The sequence below is a fragment of the Corapipo altera genome, unplaced genomic scaffold (genome assembly GCF_003945725.1).
Source record: "Corapipo altera isolate COAL_440 unplaced genomic scaffold, ASM394572v1 23, whole genome shotgun sequence".
In the NCBI taxonomy this organism is placed as follows: domain Eukaryota; kingdom Metazoa; phylum Chordata; class Aves; order Passeriformes; family Pipridae; genus Corapipo; species Corapipo altera.
The window spans coordinates 6,022,551-6,042,183 of record NW_020884878.1 but is presented as its reverse complement, the minus strand read 5'-3'; the positions used below and the strand labels follow the sequence as shown (position 1 = coordinate 6,042,183).

Below are 19,633 nucleotides of genomic sequence, written 5' to 3'. Positions count from 1 at the left end.
ACTTACAAAACATGCATCAGGTTGCAGATAGAGTTGTTGTAGAGGAAAGAGTAATAGTCTTTTTCTTGATAATACAAATGAGCATATTTCCGTAGTTTGTAAAGAATTACAAAGTTTTTAATGGTTTAGCTGAGCTGAAAGGGGAAGGGATGGAAACAGAGAGGATAAATTCTGAAGACTTGGAAGGTCCTTTGGCAACTGGGGAGTATGAGGTGGTTCCAGCTACAAGAGCAGCTTCAGATGCTGACGGATATGAATTGTAGGAGTCGCAAAGGGGACCTGAAAAACAAAATACATGAAATTCATGAGACAGTAGCTGGGTAGTGGTGGAAGTTGGACTAGACAGAGGAAGATTTGTACACGTGAGACTCAGGACTGGATTTTATTCTATCAGAAAAAAGGGAAAAAAAAAGAATAAAAGACCATGAAGTAGCAAAATTACTAAACCTGCAAAACAGCCTATTTAGAAAAGCAAATGGGAGACTTTAGCAGTGGGTTCTCTTTTTATTTAGTTGACTGTTGATAGAAAGTAGCAAGTGCTGAAGGAACAGGCAGGAAACCTAAAACAGTGCTGTATGGAAAACAGATGCTGTATGAAAACATTGTGAAAGAGTTGTGATGCAGTGGGGTTATCTGTTAACCTACAAAACATCTCTGAAAGGAACTCTTCATTCAGAAATACTTTGGATGCATAAATCAGCAAATCTTTGTGATATTTTGGAAATAGGTGTCGTGAGAGGTTAGTAAACACTAAAGGGGAGTAGAATTGATTTCTAAGCTCTAGCAAGCAGTAAAATTTATCACAATTAAGAACATCTAATAACTGGTGCTAACTTAGTTACTGGCAGTTTTTGTAACAGATAAAATATGAGCCCAGTAACCAGTCTTTATTCCTGCAGTCTTGTCTGACGTGGGCTTGCATGGGTAATGTCATGCAAACAATCCCTTTGGATTTAGTGGAATTGTATGTTGATAGCAAGGGCCCAAAGAGAGTGTGCTGAATCCTCTTGCACAATAACTGAAATAGTTTGAAAATTGAGACATCTGAGCTTTTTGCAGTAATGAAGATATGAAACTAGAGCAGCTATTTTTTTTTTCTAATTTTGTTGATATACACTATAAGCAATATGTGAAACTACCAAACAAATACCATTTTCCATCCTTAGAGAACTTAAAACTAGGCACAATAGGACATATCACAAATTACAGTAGGGATACTTCATGGAATAATTTTAAGTATTTAGAAGCATTTCTAGTGTCAATTGGTAGACTTCTGTTTTTCATTTCTCTAAGGAAGTTATAAGTTTGCTGAAGCTAAAGAAAATCTTCAACGTTAAGACTGTAAACAACCATAAAAAACTTTTGTCTTTACAGAAATTCAAAATTCTTGTCTTGGAAAACTGCAGGTATTTTTGGCAGATTCTAAACAATTCTGTTGATTGGTCTTGCTCATAGCAAAATAAAATTCTAGAAGTGAAGGTTTCTTTTCTTTTCTGTATTTCAAAGTCATCCATGAGGAGAACTGCTGCAAAATGTTCTCATCAAGGTTGTTGCAACGAGAAAAATTCTGGGTTTAAATAAATATTTTGAATATTTTTAAGTTTGTCATGGTCATAGCAGCTTTTTCTGAAGAAACTAGTATGTTATTACTGTGAGGAGCGATGGCTACATTTTTTTTCTCCTCAAAGAAGGCAAACAGACTCTTTGTTTCCGTTATTCTTAGATATTGTCCTCTAAGTATATTTACAGTGTCACTCACAAGCATGAAATTATTTGCTTATCCATAAAAGAAAACATGGGCATATGGTACTTTTTTTTCTGTTTGCTCCTTATCTTTCTAAATACAGTTGCTACATGGATATTTTCCTGGGTCTGTCAAAATGGGATTTCTTCAATTTTCGCTTTGCCCCTTTCCTACCACTTTATGTTTTGGTTATTATTTGATTATATAGCAGATGTAGCTTTAAGTGAATTGTTTCTCAGCCATGTTTTTTCTTGGGCTGTGGGGCCTTAAGGAGTGGAGCACAAATACTGGTTTGCTGCTTTGATCTTACAGCACTGTCTGACACAGTCAATGTCCCATGCTCTTGACACTGGTTGGATGGAGGGTAGAGGTTGCAGATAGATGAAGAAATATATCACGTGGATTCTTCCATGTCAGAGGCCTTGTGGTTCTTTCACTAGGCAGAGGAGAAGAAATACTGCATTTGAATTCAACTTTGACAAGCTTGCAGCTGCTAGAAAAAGTGGTTATCCCATATTTAGTGGTTACCATGCATCCTTAGATGTTTTGAGAAATACACCTAATTGTTAAGAAGAAAGTTCTTCTAAGAATAACTACATTCACTACGAGAGTTTAGCTTGCTTTTCCTTTATAAAAAGGAAAAAATGAGAAATCTTTAGTCCCTACTTGATAAATGGTGGCTCTCTGTTAACAAGTAAATGACATGTATTTTGCTTTTGCCTTTCAGATTTCCTTATGTGGTCGAGTAGATGTGTTTATTTCAGCCTTAAAATTGCTGGTGGAAATCCTTGCTATGGCATCTGTGGCTTCACCGGTTGTATTTAAGGAATTTTGTCCCTTATATTATCTCCTCAATGCCATTCCTACAAAGATCCAAAAAGGCTTTCGCTCTATTGTGGTGTATCTCACAGCACTTGATACCAATGGAGACTACATTGCTGTGGGGAGCAGCATTGGGATGCTTTATCTCTACTGCAGACAATTAAACCAGATGAAAAAATACAATTTTGAGGTAAATACCAACTTCTACTGTCATCTCTTCTGAGGAAGCTGAGTTGCTCAGAATTGATCTCATGTTTGTGTCTCATTAACTTTGTGAGTTCTTGGTATGGTTTGTTTCAACAGGGGAAGTGTGAATCTATTACTTTTGTAAAGCTGCTGAGTTGTTTTGATGATCTGGTTGCTGTTGGTACAGCCTCAGGTCGGGTTGCAGTTTTTCAGCTTGTGTCTTCATTACCTGGAAGAAACAAACAGGTAAATCTTTGCATTTGGCTAAACTTCTGTGAGGTTTAGTTTAGCCAATCCTAGTAGAGTGTTACTGTGATTCTTTGTAATAATGAAACACAGCAAGTTTTGCCTGATTAAGTATCTGTGAATATGTTTTAGGCTTCATATGTTAAGCTTAAATGTAAGCATGCTTTACATTACAAAAAATGTATTTAATCAAATATGCTTTTGAGAGATTTCTCCTGTGTAATAACTGATCAGTTCAGTGGTGGGGTTTTGGGATTTGTCTTTAGGTTTTTTGTGCTAAATAAACATTAGAATGACCTCCACTTTTGTACTTGATCTCCAATTAAATCAGGCAAAAGTCACTGAATAGACTTTGTGCCTCCATTTCTCTTCACCTCATTCCTGTATTGCTCTGGTATTGTTTCACAGCTCCGGAGATTTGATGTTGCTGGCATCCACAAAAGTAGCATTACAGCTTTAGCTTGGAGTCCCAATGGAATGAAATTATTCTCTGGAGATGACAAAGGAAAGATTGTCTACTCTGCCCTAGACCTAGACCAGGTGAGCATTTGTTGTAGAGACCTTAATTCACATTTACATTTTCCTAAAAGAATGCTTGTGTGTTTACATATCTAGCAGTTAGGTAATTGCTTAGTGTGGTGTATTTAATTGGATGGCTTTATTGGTATGTGTACACTTGGCAAAGTGTGTGCACACCCACATGACAACCACTGCATATCCTTCACAACTGCCTTACCTTTTGTAAAAAGTAATATATATTAAAAGAAGTAGTGATCCTTCTCTTTTTTCAAATTTCTGTCTGAATAACTACCATATCTTCCTTCAGCGTTCAACCAGTACTTTCTCTTTTGTTTGGAAAGGGTACTTTTGAAGGATGTGACTTTATAGATGAGGTCATTTTCCCAGAATTGTTCAGCATCTGAGTCTGGAGTGTAGAATGAAACTAATATTTGGGTGCTGCTGGCCTCACATGCGTGTTACCAGTGAATGGGATTTTTCTAACATCTTGTTTATTATACAGAGCTGGGACATCAACAAAACAAATGCTAATTTGAATTTCTATATGGGAGAAACATTTAGACAGCATCTATCCTAATTTATCTGTGACTGTCCCTCGTGTGCTTTGACAGAAGGGTTTACATTGCCAAATGTAATGATTGTCTCAGCATTGTATGACCCGGCAGTGGAAGATAACGTGTCCTGGAGCTTCTATTGATTTCAAGTGAAATGTGTTAACTAATATTGCAAGAGAAATTGAATTTCATGGTGTGCCACTGTGGCATACACAATCTCCCTCCCTCTTGCCTACATAAACGAACTCCACGTTTTAATATTAATTGAACTTTGGGCAACCAGAGTTCAAAAGCTTTTGTTTGTTTGTTTTCTCTTGGGCTTATAAATTTCTTCGGAGTGTTAATTACTACCTTGTATTTTTAGGAAGGTTTGACTCTTATTAATTGTTTGTATCTTCTAAAGGGTATTTGCAACTCCAGCCTTGTATTGGAAGAGCCATCTTCGATTGTCCAGTTGGATTACAACCAGAAGGTGCTGCTTGTCTCTACTTTACAACGCACTCTACTTTTTTACACAGAAGAGAAATCCGTCAACCAAGTTGGAACACAGCCCAGAAAAAAGTAACCCTCATAAAATCTTGATGCAGGCACATCTATTAATGCTAGCATTTCAGAGTGGATTACAGAGAGAGTGATCTAAGCAGTGAAATTAATGCAACACAGCAGACTGCTCATACAAAGTTAGTTACAGTAGCTCTGTGTGATCAAGCATGAAGTGACAGTTCTACCTATTTAGAGAGTACGTGTTTGCAAATATGTGACAATCGTATTTTCAAGGCACTATGACACAAAAATATTTTGAGATGTTTTCTCATGGTTTAAACTGAAATCACTGCCAGACTTCCTCTGCTGTCCCTCTTGGTTTACTGTGACTTGGTGTGAGCGAGTGTTGTAATCAGGTCTGTCTAATGGGTGATGAAATATTTGATGCTAAAAGCAAGTTAGCATCCCAATTTTTCTTATACACTGAAGTGAATTAAAAGGGAAAATGTATAGAAAGCACTTAATTTGACTTGAAAACTAGGAACTTGTGTGGCTTTAACATCTTCTATTGTGTAATCTCTCTTGGATATGAAGGAAGAGGGAAACCAGTCCTAAAACAGCATGACTGACTATATCTGTAAGTAGAGGACATTGACCCTTGAAAGAAGGTCCCTGATATATCTGTCCAGGGGTATGAATAGTAAGAGGGTTTTCCTGGGTGACAGTAATGCTGTTTCTGTGTATGAGAGATGAAGGTTTCAGCAGCTGAGGTCTGTTCCATGCTTCTTGCAACCAGAGGTTATCAGTTTCTTAGCACTGTTTGGTAGTATTTTGCTTGTTTTTTATTCTGGGAGAGGGATGATGCATAGTAAGATCTTTCTGAGATGGACATAGTGCCATTAAGGTTATGAAGCTTATTAGGAAGAGTCATTTAATTTGCTTAATTGATGTAGTGTCTAACATGCAAAGCTGAGGGGAAACTGCTGTTATTTGAAAGCACTGCTCTTGTCTTACTGTATCTAAATTTGTACTTTGGACATTTGATTGAATATTTTAATGAAAGCACTTTTCTTTTTGATAATTTACTGGTTGTAAATTTGTACCATTAATTTTAAAAATTGTTTCTAAGTTACGTATATAGCTTTTAGAATAAATTCTTTTGCATTTTAGCACTGGCAAGTTTGGAGCATGTTTTATACCTGGCCTGTGTAAACAGAGTGACCTGACGCTATTTGCTGCCAGACCTGGGCTTCGTCTCTGGAAGTCTGATGTTCACGGAACTGTTCAGGCCACATTCATATTAAAAGATGTATTTGCTGGAGGGATAAAAACTTTTGAACTGTATCCTCGTTTGGAACCACCTGACAGGGGAAGTTACAGCTCTCCAGAGAAACACTTTGGGCTTGTTTCGTGCTTTTTCCGAGAAGGATGGGTGCTGACCTGGAATGAATACAGCATCTACTTGCTAGACACTGTGAACCAGGTAGATAAACCCTGTGGGTGCATGTTTTATTTCTTTCTTGTTTTTGTTCATGATGTGCCATGAGACACTGTTTGGGTTATCCATTATACTTCTGTGGTTTAACTGCTTGCTTAAACTGACCAAAAAAAGACTTTATTCTCTCCCTTTTCGAGTTGTTATTGCAATCATACACCCACAAACTAGCTCGATATGTTATATATAAAAACTACATTTATTTAAAGCTTTCAGTTGAGGTGTTAATGTCATAATCAATTCTGATGCTTAGCAAAGCATCTAGAAATCTAAAATCTAGTAATTAATGCAAAAGGATTTTTTATGCTTATAAAATATGCTTGAAACTATTTATTTTTTCCCCTCTACTACCGTTGTTGTCTGCGAAAGAATAAGTACTACACTTTATTTGGTGTAGAGTGAGGTGTTGTTTATTTTGTCTTACTGAAAGTGCATATAGAAATGAATACAAGCTAGTATCTTTTTGTCTAAATGTATTAGACATTTGTACTATGGCATTCTTCTACCAACAAATTGTGTACTGCTGAAGTTGTTATATTGTTGCTACTAGCTGGGTAGAGAAAGTGAATATATCTGTGGAATTGAAATTAGTATAAAAATTAGTTACATTGTGATTAAAGGGCTCTTTCCTGTTGCTTTTTTCTATTTTCTTTCTTTTTGCTAAGATAAAAATCTTTATCCTGTAACTGCATACGTTGATTAAAATCCAGTGAACAGTTTTGTTGAGTACCATGTTTTGCAAACAGTATGGTTATCTGATGCCAATTATTTGTTTCTGTGTTGACTCTTTATAGGCTTTGATTGGTGGCTTGGAAGGATATGGTGATATTGTGTCTGTGTCCTGTACCAACAATGAGATTTTTCTCTTAAAGGGAGATAGAGACATAATAAGAATTTCAAGTAGACCTGAAGGACTGTCATCAATAGGTTTGTATAGATTAGTAAGCTTTAGTATGTACCTTGTGGAACATGGTGCTTAGGTACTTTTTTAATATAAACCCAAAAAAACTAAAACCAACAAAACCAACCCAAAACAAAAAAAAGCCGCACAAATCTCTTCAGATTATTGCAAAAACCTACCAGGTTCTGTAAAGGTGCTTATCTCTTTTAACAGATTATATTTAGAAATCTGGTTTATCTGCTTATCTGCTGTTTTGGCTGTAGTGAGAATGGGGGCATTAAGAAATTAAATATGATTCCCTTTTTTTGAGAATGGATCAGCATTATCCTAATGAGGAATCTCTAATCTGTGCATTTGAGACCTTTTTCTGAACCATGACACTGAAGCAGTTTGGATTCCTGATCGTGGTTATCCCTTTACTGGTCAGTCTCAATAGCTGAATTGTTGATTCTGTGCCACCTGTCACCACCCACATTCTGGAGAAAATCTCAGCCTTCCTCACAATGAAAAAGAAAGAACTGACAAATAAACAAAAAGAATGCTCGCTAAAATTCCAAAAGGAATTTGTGAGTTTATTTTCATATTTGTTGCCATCTAAGTTCAGCGTTTATGTTACTAGAACTCTCTGGAAGGGACTACTTGTGTATTTAAAACACTCCATCTTAGCTTTGTTTTAGCAAAATGCCAGTAAATATGCAATGAAGTCTCATTGAATGCTGGAGAACTTAACCTTCTTATTATTGCATGTTAGTGATAGCTTTAGTCATTTCAGTAGTTCTTTACTCACAGACTTATAGAGACTAAATATAGTTTACAAGGAGCCTTCTTGAATTATATTTTATTTTAATCACCCCAGCGGTTTATTTGGTAATTTTCCTTGATTTTTTTCAAGCTACTGAATGTTTGAATGAGGAAGGTAAAAATATAGGATGGCACTTCAGTGTGTGATACAATTCCAAGCTGCAGACCTGTACTTTCTTTATACATAAACATAAATTCAGAATTTTGCTAGTAGAAACTTCATACAGAGTTTGGGGGATTGATTTTACTAAAATGTTTTCATATAGATTAACTTACAGGAAGTTTACATTGCATATGTGTGCAAATATATATGTAGGTATATACATATATATATATCTTTAAAATTTTGTGAACTTAGAATTCTTTTTCTTTTTTTTTGTGTAAAGATTCTTTTCTTTCAATTCTCTCCAAGGACTAAGCCCCTACTCACCTGATGCTAGTATTTATTCTTGAGCTAGTATTTATACTTTTCTTTTGGACAGTTTAAGATGTGAATTCAAAATTATTGAATCCTTTAACAGATACGAGTCCTAAATTGCTGACCCCATCATCAGTAGTTTCATCTGTATCATCCAGCCCTTCAGTGGAAACAGATAAAAAAATGGTTGCTTCCCTTTTGGTTACTGGTGATAAAAATGGTTCTTCGGTGAAAGATGATCTGGAAACTCCAACGCTGTCTGAGAAAAGTTTTGATAGAATGGGAGACTTGAGCAATGAAATGAGAAAAAGGGGCTGCTCTGTAGTAAGTGAATCACGAAGCAGGAGCAGTTCTGTGAACTCTGTGGACAGTGGCTCGAGCTTTATGATGTGTGCAGACCAACTTTCAGAAGCTCAGAGAGAAGGTCAACTTTCTTCACAACGGTTCAGCACCATCAGCTCTGAAGATTTTGATCAAGAACTCATTGTAAAGCCAATTAAAGTAAAAAAGAAAAGAAAGAAGAAACAGGGTAGGTCTGGCAGAACTTTCCCTGTCACTGCTTGTTATTAGGGCATGGTCACTTCTGATGCTTCACGGGAGAGAGTGGGTCTGTTTGGCATGCTTTGCTTACATTGTGTTGTCATGCTTCTGAAATGATTGAGGGGTCACTGTGGGCCATTTCTGTTTCAGATGAAAGCCTGTTTTGAAGGTGAGAAATTGATTAAGTCTTTTTAGATCTATTTGTTTTATTCCTTTAATTTTGTTTTGCTTCATTTAAACATGCTCAAAGTTCTAATGTGTGGATTAATGGCAGCATGCAATAGACTCTGTTTCCAGTTTTATGTTGGAATTGTGTAATATCTATTAATCCTATTCTGAATATTTGACAGTGTCTTTCTTAGCCATTGTTTTTAGTTTGCTAATATAGTGTGAGTACTTGATTGTTTTAATTGTTTACTATTATGGTGTTACAACTTGAAAATGTTTTGCTGTTAAGACTTTTTTTGGCTTTATATATATCATTTAGTGTTGAGTTTGAAAAAAAATCAATATGTTGAAATTTAGATTTAGATTTAACTCTGTTCTTCCCCCAGTTATAAAAATACTTTAATTTCTTACTTTGCATTGGAATTTGATTGTACTAATATTATTTACACCCCTCCCCCTTTTTTTTATTTTGTGAGAACAGAAAGTGGGACAAGGAAAAACCACAGCTCTCTGGAAGGCACACCAATTTATGAGCGTCAGCTTTCTGGTGACAGTCCCCATTCATTGAATGCAGACTCCTTTTCCATGACCTCCAGCATAATGAGTGGCAGCATTGATCATTTGAGCACTGGATCTCCAGATCAGGAAAGCATGTTCAGTATGGAGTCCCATACAATCTTGCAAGAAGATAACGGTTCAGAAACTTTCAGTGTCCTACAGTCTCCTGAGTCAGCAACTGTACTAATTAATGAAGAAAATGGAGAGGTGGTTGATTTGCAGAAACTTCCAAACAGTGACAGTGGCATGGGTACTTCAGCTATTATAGATACTTTGACATCTGCATCTCCTCTGATCCTCACAGAAGACTTGACAAGCAGTATTGATGGTGAATATAATGGTAGTGTGGTTTCTGCAAGCAAAGAATGCTGTCCTGGAAAGCTGAGCCAAGAGGAGGAGCAGGATTTTCCTATGTTGTGTAAAATAGATGAAGATTTGGATAAAATGAAGCTGCAGGATACTGAAAAGTCTTTTGAAGGGCCAGACCTTACAGACCAGACGTTTTTGGAACGTGACCATACATTTGGTGTTCAGACATCACTGACACCAAAGGAAAGTGATGAAATTGGTAGGGAAGACCAGCAGGAGCTCTCCCTAATCCACAGCGCTCTGTCAGACCCTTCTGCGCTCCGCTTTGACATCTCTAACGATGTTTGTTCAGATAACGCTTCCATTTCTGGATGGAATTTTGAAAGTGCAATCAAAGCTAAATCTAGTGCTAGCACTGCTGAATGGGTAGCAGACACTCATGAAAGTAAGACTGAGAAATCTGCCTCAAGTGATGAAGAGGATATTTATGGCCATGGATTACCGTATTCATCCTCGGAGACCAGCATGCCTGAAGCTGGTGCTGTGCCTGGCTCACAGGATGTGGCCAAGATAAGCGCCGATGAAATGGTGCTGTTAAAATCTGATCAGGTATTTGTTTTCAGTTTAGTTAAAGTACCTTTTAACTTTCAAAAGAAACAGCTTTTCAAAAGCAGCGTTCCTGTTACTGTCCTTTAAATCTGTAGAGAGCGATTTTTTTTTCCGCTTCATTCAAGTAAACAAGTAAAGCAAAAAGCCAAAAGTGACACATATTGTAACTCTTACAAAATGTGATGTATCTGACTTTAGAATGGGTGATGTGTGCTTACAATGAAGAGAAGCTGCTCTGGCTGTGTTATTCCCAGCTCAACAAAAATGATGTTAGAAAGCCATCCATTACAGAGTGAGCAGTAAAACTGAGTCATGCTCAAGTACTGCACATTGTTTGGGTCTCCAGTAGCCCAAATTCTGTGTGAATGCTGTTCCCAAATTCAAGTGACTTCATGGGGAATTAATGCTGATTATCTCACATGACTGGCTCCTGGTTAAGGGTTATTTTACCTGTAAATACTCAAAATAAGGATTAGTCTCTGTGCCCTAGCCAGCAGTTAGAACTATTTAAAACGACGACAGTTTCTTTTTTTCTGTTATCCCTTTTTCCTTTATTGTTATTTTTCTGTTATTCCTCTTTCCTTTATTGTTATTTTTATGTTATCACTCTTTCCTTCACTGTTATTTTGTGGATGAATGTTTCCAGAAACAATAATTCTCATCAGACTATAGAAAAGAAGTACTAAAAATTAATTATAAAACTTGCAAAACTGCCAGACTTACTGGAGTTTTTAGCAGAAGTCTGAAGAAGGAAATGCAGTTCTTCTAAATTGGGGGGGTTTTAGGTCTGTGGAATTTTATTTTTTTATTTTTTTTTTTAGATCTGTAACAGCCTTGAATTGAGAGCAACCAAGAATTTGTTCATAAAGGCTGAGTTACAAGTTGGTGGGGTCCAGTCTAGCAACAACTGCAGCCTAAACTGTAGAAGGCTTCTAGTTTCAGGTTATTGTGTTCTCTCACTGTGGCATGTTCAGAAAGGCTCTGCTAATCCTTTCATTGCAGGTCATGTGTGCAGTGCTTGAGTTCATGGCACACGAGCCATCAAAATTTCAGATGGCAGCCTGCAAACCAAACTTCTGCAAGACATGGGTCCTGTACCATACAGAGAGTATTGGAGTTGGATTTTTAGCTGTCTCTGCACTCTAGCTGTCTTGTACCCTTTGCTCATCACTTCCTAGACAATGAATAATTTCCTGTACTAAAGACAGACTGTAGCTTTTTATGTATTCCTTTTTTGCACCTGCCATTTACTTTAAGTATGTGTTCTTTAACTAATAAGAGAAGATTTTCCACTTTTTGGAGGTGGATGACAGTGTGGAGGGGTTTGTTTTTTTTTGCTAAAACTGTTGTTCTAGCAGTCTTATTGTGCAGTACATAGAGAACACTGACAGATGTAGTTTTTATTTTATACAAGGCAAATTTATTCAATGATTAAGGTTACTTAAGATTCCTAAGTTCAGCGTTTTTTAATCAAAACATGGGAGGTGCTGTACTTATATACCCGTTTTCTTGTGCAGTTGGAAGTCACCTGACACTGTTCTGACTGTACAGTTTTTAGTTTGCAGAGAGCTGGATGGGGTACTCTGGCCCTGGTTATGGCATCCTGAGCCTGGTTGTTTCAGAAAAGTACATTTGGTGCCTGGACTACCGAGGCAGCCTGTACTGCAGTGCCCTTCCTGCGGCCGGGCTGCGCTGGCAGAAGTTCGAGGATGGAGTCCAGCAAGTGGCAGTGTCCCCATCAGGTAGGTTGGTTTCTGCTGCACTGTCACCTCGAAAACTTGCATAAACTCGGGCATTTTCTTTGCTTTTTTGTTTAATTAGATGAAACTTGTAATTTTTTAGATTACAGATAGAGTTCAGTGCAAGTGTAATTTCCACTTAGGCAGTTCATTGGTTTTTATTTAAATGCGGTATTTATGAAAACTTGGTTGTTTATGGCTTGTTTCACGTAAAAGTAATGTGTTGGGTTTTTAAAAAAAACAAACTTCACAGTTACATGACTTCATCTTCACTACCTCTGCATCCCATGTTGTAGTGTAAGTGGCTGTCTTTCTAATGGGTTCATGTTGCATTTTGGAAGATTTTCAACCTGAGTTTGCCTGATTGAAGTGAACTTCAGAAGTAGCAGTTCAGTGGTAGGCAGAGATGAATGAAGAGCTCCCTTTCTATATAAAACCTTGATTTTTGTTACAGAACTACAGGAATTCTTTACTGTGAGGGTGGTGAGGCACTGGAACAGGTTGCCCAGAGAAGCTGTGGATGCCCCATCCTTGCAAGTATTCAAGGCCAGGTTGGATGGGGCCCTGAGCAACCTGGTGTAGTGGAAGCTCTCCCTGTCCATATCAAGGGGAGTTGGAACTAGTTGATCTTTAAGGTCCCCTTCCCACCCAAACCATTCTGTGATTGACAAATTTAAAATTCTTTTTGTTGTAAATGTTGAATTGCTTTTGCATATGTGTGGATTTGTTGATTTGATTTCTTTTTAAATACTGAAGAAAAAAATGCCTTTTAAGGTTTGATGCATTTGCATATGAATTTGTTCTGAGTGGTTGGGAAGGAGGATTATGTTGGATTAAAAATAAGTAGGTTTTGGTTATAAACTTGTTACTTTTGGCCTTCCAGATTGTTCCAGGACTGGTGGGAAAATACAAGTTTCTCAGCTATTTCCATTACTTTTTCTCCTGCCTTGCTGCTACTTTTCTTCCCTATCATTTCTAAAAGCACATATCAATCTTCCCTTCTCTCTGTAGGGGAAGAAAGAAATTCTATTTAATCTGTAGCTGACCTTTGTTATGGCTACAACAACTTAGGAGTAGTTTTACTAGGTGAGATCATAGGATCATCCAGCTCAGTATCTTACCCGTAAGAGTGGTCAAAAGCAGGTCCCTGCAGAAAAGTCAAAGCAATGGGCATGTGTGAAGTGTGCCCTTGGTAGTTTCAGGCTACAGTTGGTGGCTCAGAGATTTCCTGGGCAAAAGGTTGTTCTTCTGCGTTTACTGTCCTTCAGTTCCAGGAACTCACCCAGCTTTTCATTGAATCTATGGAAGCTTCTAGCATTTTTGCCATGGATGTATTAATGCAGGAGCACGTTAACCACAAATGTCAAAGTGGAATCAAATGCTACTTTGTGGAATTATTCAAAGGAGGTTAATATGACAATGTACTGTTCTGGTATGAACTAGCAGTTAAGTTTGGGCTTCTATTTGGTTTTCTTTTTCTAAGCTGTCCTTGCTAATTCAAATGAGGGGAGAATTCTGGAGAAGGATTTGTGCAGTGGCATTGCTGAGTAACGAGAAGGTAATAACACTGCCCAGTGCAGGGTGGCCAGCACACCTGGTCAGTCACTTGTGACTGGTCCACAAAAGCTGTGATTTACTACTAATATTTGTGAAAGGTGAAAGTACCAAAATAAAACCCTTTTCCTTTATGCACCAAGGATGTACCAGACTAGGACAGAAGCGAGCCATGAACTTCAGTCTCTTAGCGTTGGCCCTGACATGGAACTTGCTTGTTAGTGTTCAGTATTTAACTGAGGAAAAGTAACTTGCATTTGAACATTTAAAAATCACACATATTCTAATGGTATATGCATTTCAGCAGTTCTTAGACAAGTTAGTCACTGCTCTGGTCTTGCTTTTAAAAAAAAAATTCCAAGTGTTTTTTAATCTTGCATTTTTATTTAATGGTACTGCTTTCCTTTTCCTCTCCCATTGATTTGGGTGTAGGTAGGACACATCAGCTGAGTCTGTTACAGTAATTGCTGAGTGCTGTTATGTTCTCTCTTAACTCCTCATATAGGGGCTCTTCTCTGGAAGATTGAGCAGAAGACTAACAAAGCCTTTGCTTGTGGAAAAGTAACTATAAAAGGAAAACGCCACTGGTATGAGGCTTTACCCCAGGCTGTATTTGTAGCTTTAAGTGATGACACCGCCTGGATTATCAGAACAAATGGAGATCTGTATCTGCAAACAGGTACCTGAATTAATTACAGGCTCTTTGAATTTTTGCAGGCTGAGATCATTAGATTTCAAATCTATAGAATGTCCACAGTTTGCTATAAACTTTTATCTGCAGCCAGGACATAGGGAAGCCTTTTTATCCTGAGAAAAGTTTGGAAACAGTTGTGAAGTATTGTGTAATTAGGAGAGTGGAAAAGCCGGTTCATGGACACTTATTATGTGTGCCAAGTGGAGTACCAACAGTATAGAGAGTTTAAGACATGGAGAGGATATAGGATGGGTGCAGAGAAATGGAAAGGGATTGCAGAAAATATGAAAATAATATCCTTGCTTTGACAGTGGTATGGTGCACTGAAACAACTGAGCCTTAAGTGCGTTTTCTCGATTTAGGGATTTTAACAGTTTTAGAAGGACTTTGAAAGGCGGTGAGATATTGTGTGGCTGTTCAGAAGGAATTTAGGTATGGGGGCAGAAAAGAGGAAAGTATTTGTATTGTGTTTTGAAAAGCACAGATCTCTTGAAGGTAAGAGTTACCACTTGATAATGAAAGTGTTCTGAGACAGATCATGAAGTGCTTTGGAAGTATAAACAAGTGGTATGTATTTCATGTGATAGAGAAAGCGAAGCCATGGAGGAATGGAATGGGCTGTGGAGCAGCAATCTTTACAGCTGCCTTCTTGTTGGATGTGAATGAGGCAAGGACTGGAAAAGGCACAGTGCAGTGTCAACTTTGAAGTCATGGCCATAGTTTTAAGTTCTCCAGTGAATAGAAGAGGATACATTTGGAAGGTGTTATGCAAACGATATTAATGCTAAATACAAGGAGCAAGGATGAAGATACAAGTTTTAGAGTTAAAGGAGAAAAGTATCAAGGACTCCTGGGTATGCTGGTGTTGCTCAGAGAGCTGACTTGGTAAGGAAAAATTACCAATAATATGATGAAGGAATTACTGGAGAATGAAGAGGAAGACTGACGTAAAGGGGAAACTGTAAGACATACTAAAGCAGGACAACATTTCAGTGGCTATCAAAATTCTCATTTACTTTTAATTTTGGCACTCTCCTATTTTCTTTTTAAAATTTAATTACTGTAGCACAATACAGAAATTCTTTGTGATTAAGAAAACTGTTTAAGTACACATAATTGTTTTGAAAATAATCTACTCAAATTACTTTCTTTTAATTAAATGTAGTAGTTACAGAGAAATAAAGTGGCCCTGCCCATGGTCACATGCGTAATGCCAGCCAGCTTGGATAGTGGTGATCAAGAGTGAACTTTTGATGCCAATCACACAGGGCTCTGTGGAGGTTTGAATCAATATTTTTCTGCCATGTGAGAGATTGGTTTGATTACATCAGCTTACATTCTGCTGTTCTTAGGCTCCTAAATTTGTCTTTTGATGCGAGAAGTAAATTTGCAGTATATATGTCTTGTTAATGTGAGACAACCAGTAGAAATTGTTTCTCCAGGATTTTTTCATTCCCTTCACTGTCTTCACAAAAGTGTGTGCTCAGAGGTTTAGAAATCAGCATTCTTGTTAATTTAGAGTATCACAAAGATGAATCTATTTGTACTGGCTTTGGCAGCATGAGATTAAACAAAAACTGTGTTTCCTGAGGTGTTTCACATGGAGCTGTGTAAATCAAGCTTCAGTGTAATTGTGAAGAAGATATGTTCCTCTAGATTAGATATATACATGTGTGCAACATGCCTGTAAAGCTAGCAGAACCTCTCTGCTCCTTTCAGTACTACAGACTGTGGCATACTCTTTTGCAATTGCTCTGCAGCCACTATTCAGATCAGGTTGCTTCTCTCCCTGGCATGTTTTGGGCAAAAGTTCTTCCTTTACTGGCTTTTCCTTTGATGCTTCTGTCAGGTCTAATAAGGATTTTATAAATGGAGATTCCTGGTACTGACACTAGAGGGAGAAAAGGAACAGAAATGACAGGACATGACTAGTGGGCCCTGCAGGATGTTGAAGGATGTACAGTGCTTTATTTCTTAAAATGTAAACTCACCTATATTAGAGGAAATTTATTAATAGTTTATAGAAAGGAAATAATGGTCAAATGACAAATGTTAGCGTGTCAAGGATATTCCCCTTCTCATTTTCTTTTGCTGAGTTGCTTTATCTCTTCTCTTTTTGTTGCAAAAAGCCAAAGTTTGTAAAGCAATCCTCATTTTTTGATTTCTAGGCCTGAGTGTGGATCGTCCTTGTGCCCGAGCAGTAAAGGTTGACTGCCCTTATCCACTGTCACAGGTTACATCCAGAAATAATGTAGTGTGGGCCCTGAGTGAACAGCGGGCCCTGCTGTACCGGGAGGGAGTGCGCAGCTTCTGTCCTGAGGGAGAGCAGTGGAAGAGTGATATTGTCAGGTAATGGCACTGTGGTGGGACATTTCTTCTTTTGATAAGTACTGCTTCTTTAATTCATGCCATAATGGCTTTGATGAGCTCACCAGTTATTTGAGGGTTTGTTTTTTTTTTTTCCCCTGAGATTAAATCTCAGCATTTTCTTGGTCATCCAGTCACAGATTTTTATAAATACTTTGTGTAGTTGATATTTAGCTTTGTAGGTGATCCTGTGCTCACAGTAGTTGTTTTGTGCTCAAGTTAAAAGCCCTGAGTCTCTACTGCTGGCTTTGAGAGTCTAGAATGTAGTCTCTCTTGTGACATCAGCTTGAAGCAAGTATAGGAAGAAATTCCAGTTCTTGTCATCATATGATTTTATCTACTGAATATTCTATTGTAAAGCTTTAACTTGTCTTACAGCCTGGTATTTTGGCCCTTGAAAAGTCTAAGAAACTACTCAGTATCTTGTTCAAACCTGAAATTTGCATGCACTTTAATTGGTTTATTTAATGACAAAGCTGCTTGACCTTAGCTACATTTAGTGTTCCTGGGGTTTGTATTAAGATTGCAGAAAGCAGTCAGTATTTGTTCTTAAATTGTCGAGAAAGGTTATCTGAAAGAACTAGCATTGTTTGCTACCTTTTCAGTGTCTGATACAATCACCTGTTGAATTTCTGAGCTTGAAAATTGTTTAGTTATGCAGAAAACTTGCAGTCCTAAATTCAGCATTTATCTTTGCCATATAGTTAGGTTGAGTTTTCTATTTATGGTCCCTGAACTGCTAATATTGTTCTCAGAATAGGTCAAGGAAGTTGGAGGAGACACATGTATGAGGCTGTTTTATCAAAAACTCAAAGAACACAGCTCTTGGTTGCTTAAAATAGTTTTTGTTTAGTTTTATTGTTATGTATCCAAGTTTCAAATCTTTAGTAATCTTTGAAGGACTTATTTTTTTTTTATTGTTGGATGTTTTTTACTTATACAAACTAATGAAATATAAATTACTGAATGACTTTGAAAATTTGATATCAAATGTGTTTTTTAGCTTGGCCCCACTGAGTTCAATCATTTTAAACTGCTATTAGCATTGTAACAGCTTCCTTAAAATACCATAAACATAAATTTGAAGTAAGGTTTTTAATTTTTTTGCTTGTTTGCATTTCCAGTGAAATGCAAGCTTTGGAACCAGTGTGCATAACCCTTGGAGATCAGCAGACATTATGGGCTTTGGATATCCATGGCAATCTCTGGTTCAGAACTGGTATAGTTTCAAAGAAACCACAAGGAGATGATAACCATTGGTGGCAAGTAGGCATTTTTTTATTTTGCTTTCAGTTTAGTCTTTTAGCTTGGGTTTATTATTTGTGTTGTTTTCCTACAAGATGCTAGGATAAAAATTAATTGCTCGATATATTACAGCACTCTTTATTCAGTTTATTAAAACTGCAGTGTGGGCTATGGCTGAAATCCCTTTTCATGTCTGCCATAAAGGGTGGGGGGGAAAACCATCCCATGGTCATCCAGAGCAGCATCACAGGAGTTTTCAAGAACACAAGAAATGCTCTGCCAGGTCATATCAATGGTGAATGTAGCCTGGTACCTTTACAGTGGCAGTAGAACATGCTGTTGAGGCAGAGCATCACGTCTAGCTGCTGAATGCAGCCTCTTCTCTCATCTTCCAGTGCCCATCCTTTTCCTTAGCTGAGTAAAATAAATAATAAGTAACTGTGCAAAAAAAGTGTTACACATTTTTCCATTCAGTTGAGGTTTTTTTGAACCTTGTGGAGCTGTTTGCCTCAGTCACAGCTCATGTGGGTAAAAACAACTCAGTTACTGCAAGTGCTGTCTGGTTTTGATTTAGAATTTCTGACTCTGGTTTCTCCAGCTTTTCTTGTTTTCCCCAGAGACAGGAGTGGGGAAGAAGAGGGTACAAAAATTGTTATACAGAAAATTTGTTTGTCTACATGCCTACCTAAGTTAAAAGAATTTCAGTTTATGTGTATATATAATCTCTTCTTGCATGTGGGCATCATGAGTAGCTTGGCTTTGAGGTTATTGGCAAACTGGTTCTCTTGTGCTCTTAGGCATTTCCTTCCTTTCTAAGAGTATCCCAGTGTTGCCAACCTAGTTGTCTGTGGCCAAACTTGGGCAATTGCTTACTTAGACCACCTCCTTCATTATGAATTAAAATGTCCATGAGGTTGTTGTAAAGGAGTATTGCATACAAGTTTTTGTGATGTGGTTTGAATTGCCACACTGCTCAAATTTTTCTCTTCCTTTGGCAAATTGAAAATTCACCTCTTGGTTTGCAGAGTTCAACATGTTTTGAGAGGCAGAGAAGAGGTGACATCCTAAAAAGAAGAGCTTTTATAAATGCAGAATTCTAAATGGATTGTTGGGTAGGAGGGAGTTGTAAGCTGATGCTTAATATTGATTGTGGTTTATTAGCAAGACACTTATTCAAAATGTACCTTTTTTATTTTTCCCCTCCTGCACTTTGAAGCTTTCTAAACTCTTGGTAGATTTCCTGTCCATAAAGAACACACACCAAAAAAAACAGCTTCTGTGCAGTTCAGCCAAAAGCTTAATTAATTATCAAGAGCACTTTTTTTTCCCCCAGGTGAGCATCACTGATTACGTAGTGTTTGACCAGTGCAGCCTGTTCCAGACAATAATCCAGGCAACTCATACAGTGGCAACAGCAGCTCAGGCACCTGTGGAGAAGGTGGCTGATAAGCTTCGAATGGCATTTTGGTCACAGCAGCTTCAGTGTCAGCCCAGCCTCCTCGGAGTTAATGGCAGTGGAGTCTGGATCTCTTCAGGCAAAAATGAATTCCATGTAGCAAAGGGAAACTTAATAGGTTGGTGTGTTTTTACATCTAATATTTTTAAGTTAAGAAAATTAGGAGGAAATAACTAACTACGGCACCACAAAAATTACCCGTGGCAAGTCAGGGCAGCTTTAACA

The 19,633-nt window shown here is 37.6% G+C and overlaps 1 protein-coding gene across 4 annotated transcripts in view; it reads left to right on the top strand.

Annotated features, from left to right (window-relative positions):
- Positions 1-19,633, top strand: part of TECPR2 (tectonin beta-propeller repeat containing 2) — a 43,968-nt gene that overhangs the window by 2,511 nt on the left and 21,824 nt on the right. For 3 of the 4 annotated variants that reach the window (XR_003526782.1, XR_003526783.1, XM_027638251.1), the window contains exons 3-15: positions 2,472-2,756; positions 2,870-2,998; positions 3,407-3,538; positions 4,475-4,632; positions 5,725-6,037; positions 6,844-6,976; positions 8,273-8,698; positions 9,359-10,353; positions 11,912-12,095; positions 14,152-14,325; positions 16,509-16,689; positions 17,832-17,973; positions 19,286-19,526. Coding sequence is in view for 2 of the 4 variants with exons in the window: in XM_027638251.1 (XP_027494052.1) it covers positions 2,538-2,756; positions 2,870-2,998; positions 3,407-3,538; positions 4,475-4,632; positions 5,725-6,037; positions 6,844-6,976; positions 8,273-8,698; positions 9,359-10,353; positions 11,912-12,095; positions 14,152-14,325; positions 16,509-16,689; positions 17,832-17,973; positions 19,286-19,526 (3,427 nt within the window). In the remaining 2 variants the exon portion in view is untranslated. The remainder of the gene's footprint in view (positions 1-2,471; positions 2,757-2,869; positions 2,999-3,406; positions 3,539-4,474; positions 4,633-5,724; positions 6,038-6,843; positions 6,977-8,272; positions 8,699-9,358; positions 10,354-11,911; positions 12,096-14,151; positions 14,326-16,508; positions 16,690-17,831; positions 17,974-19,285; positions 19,527-19,633) is intronic. The other variant, XM_027638252.1, reaches the window with a different exon arrangement.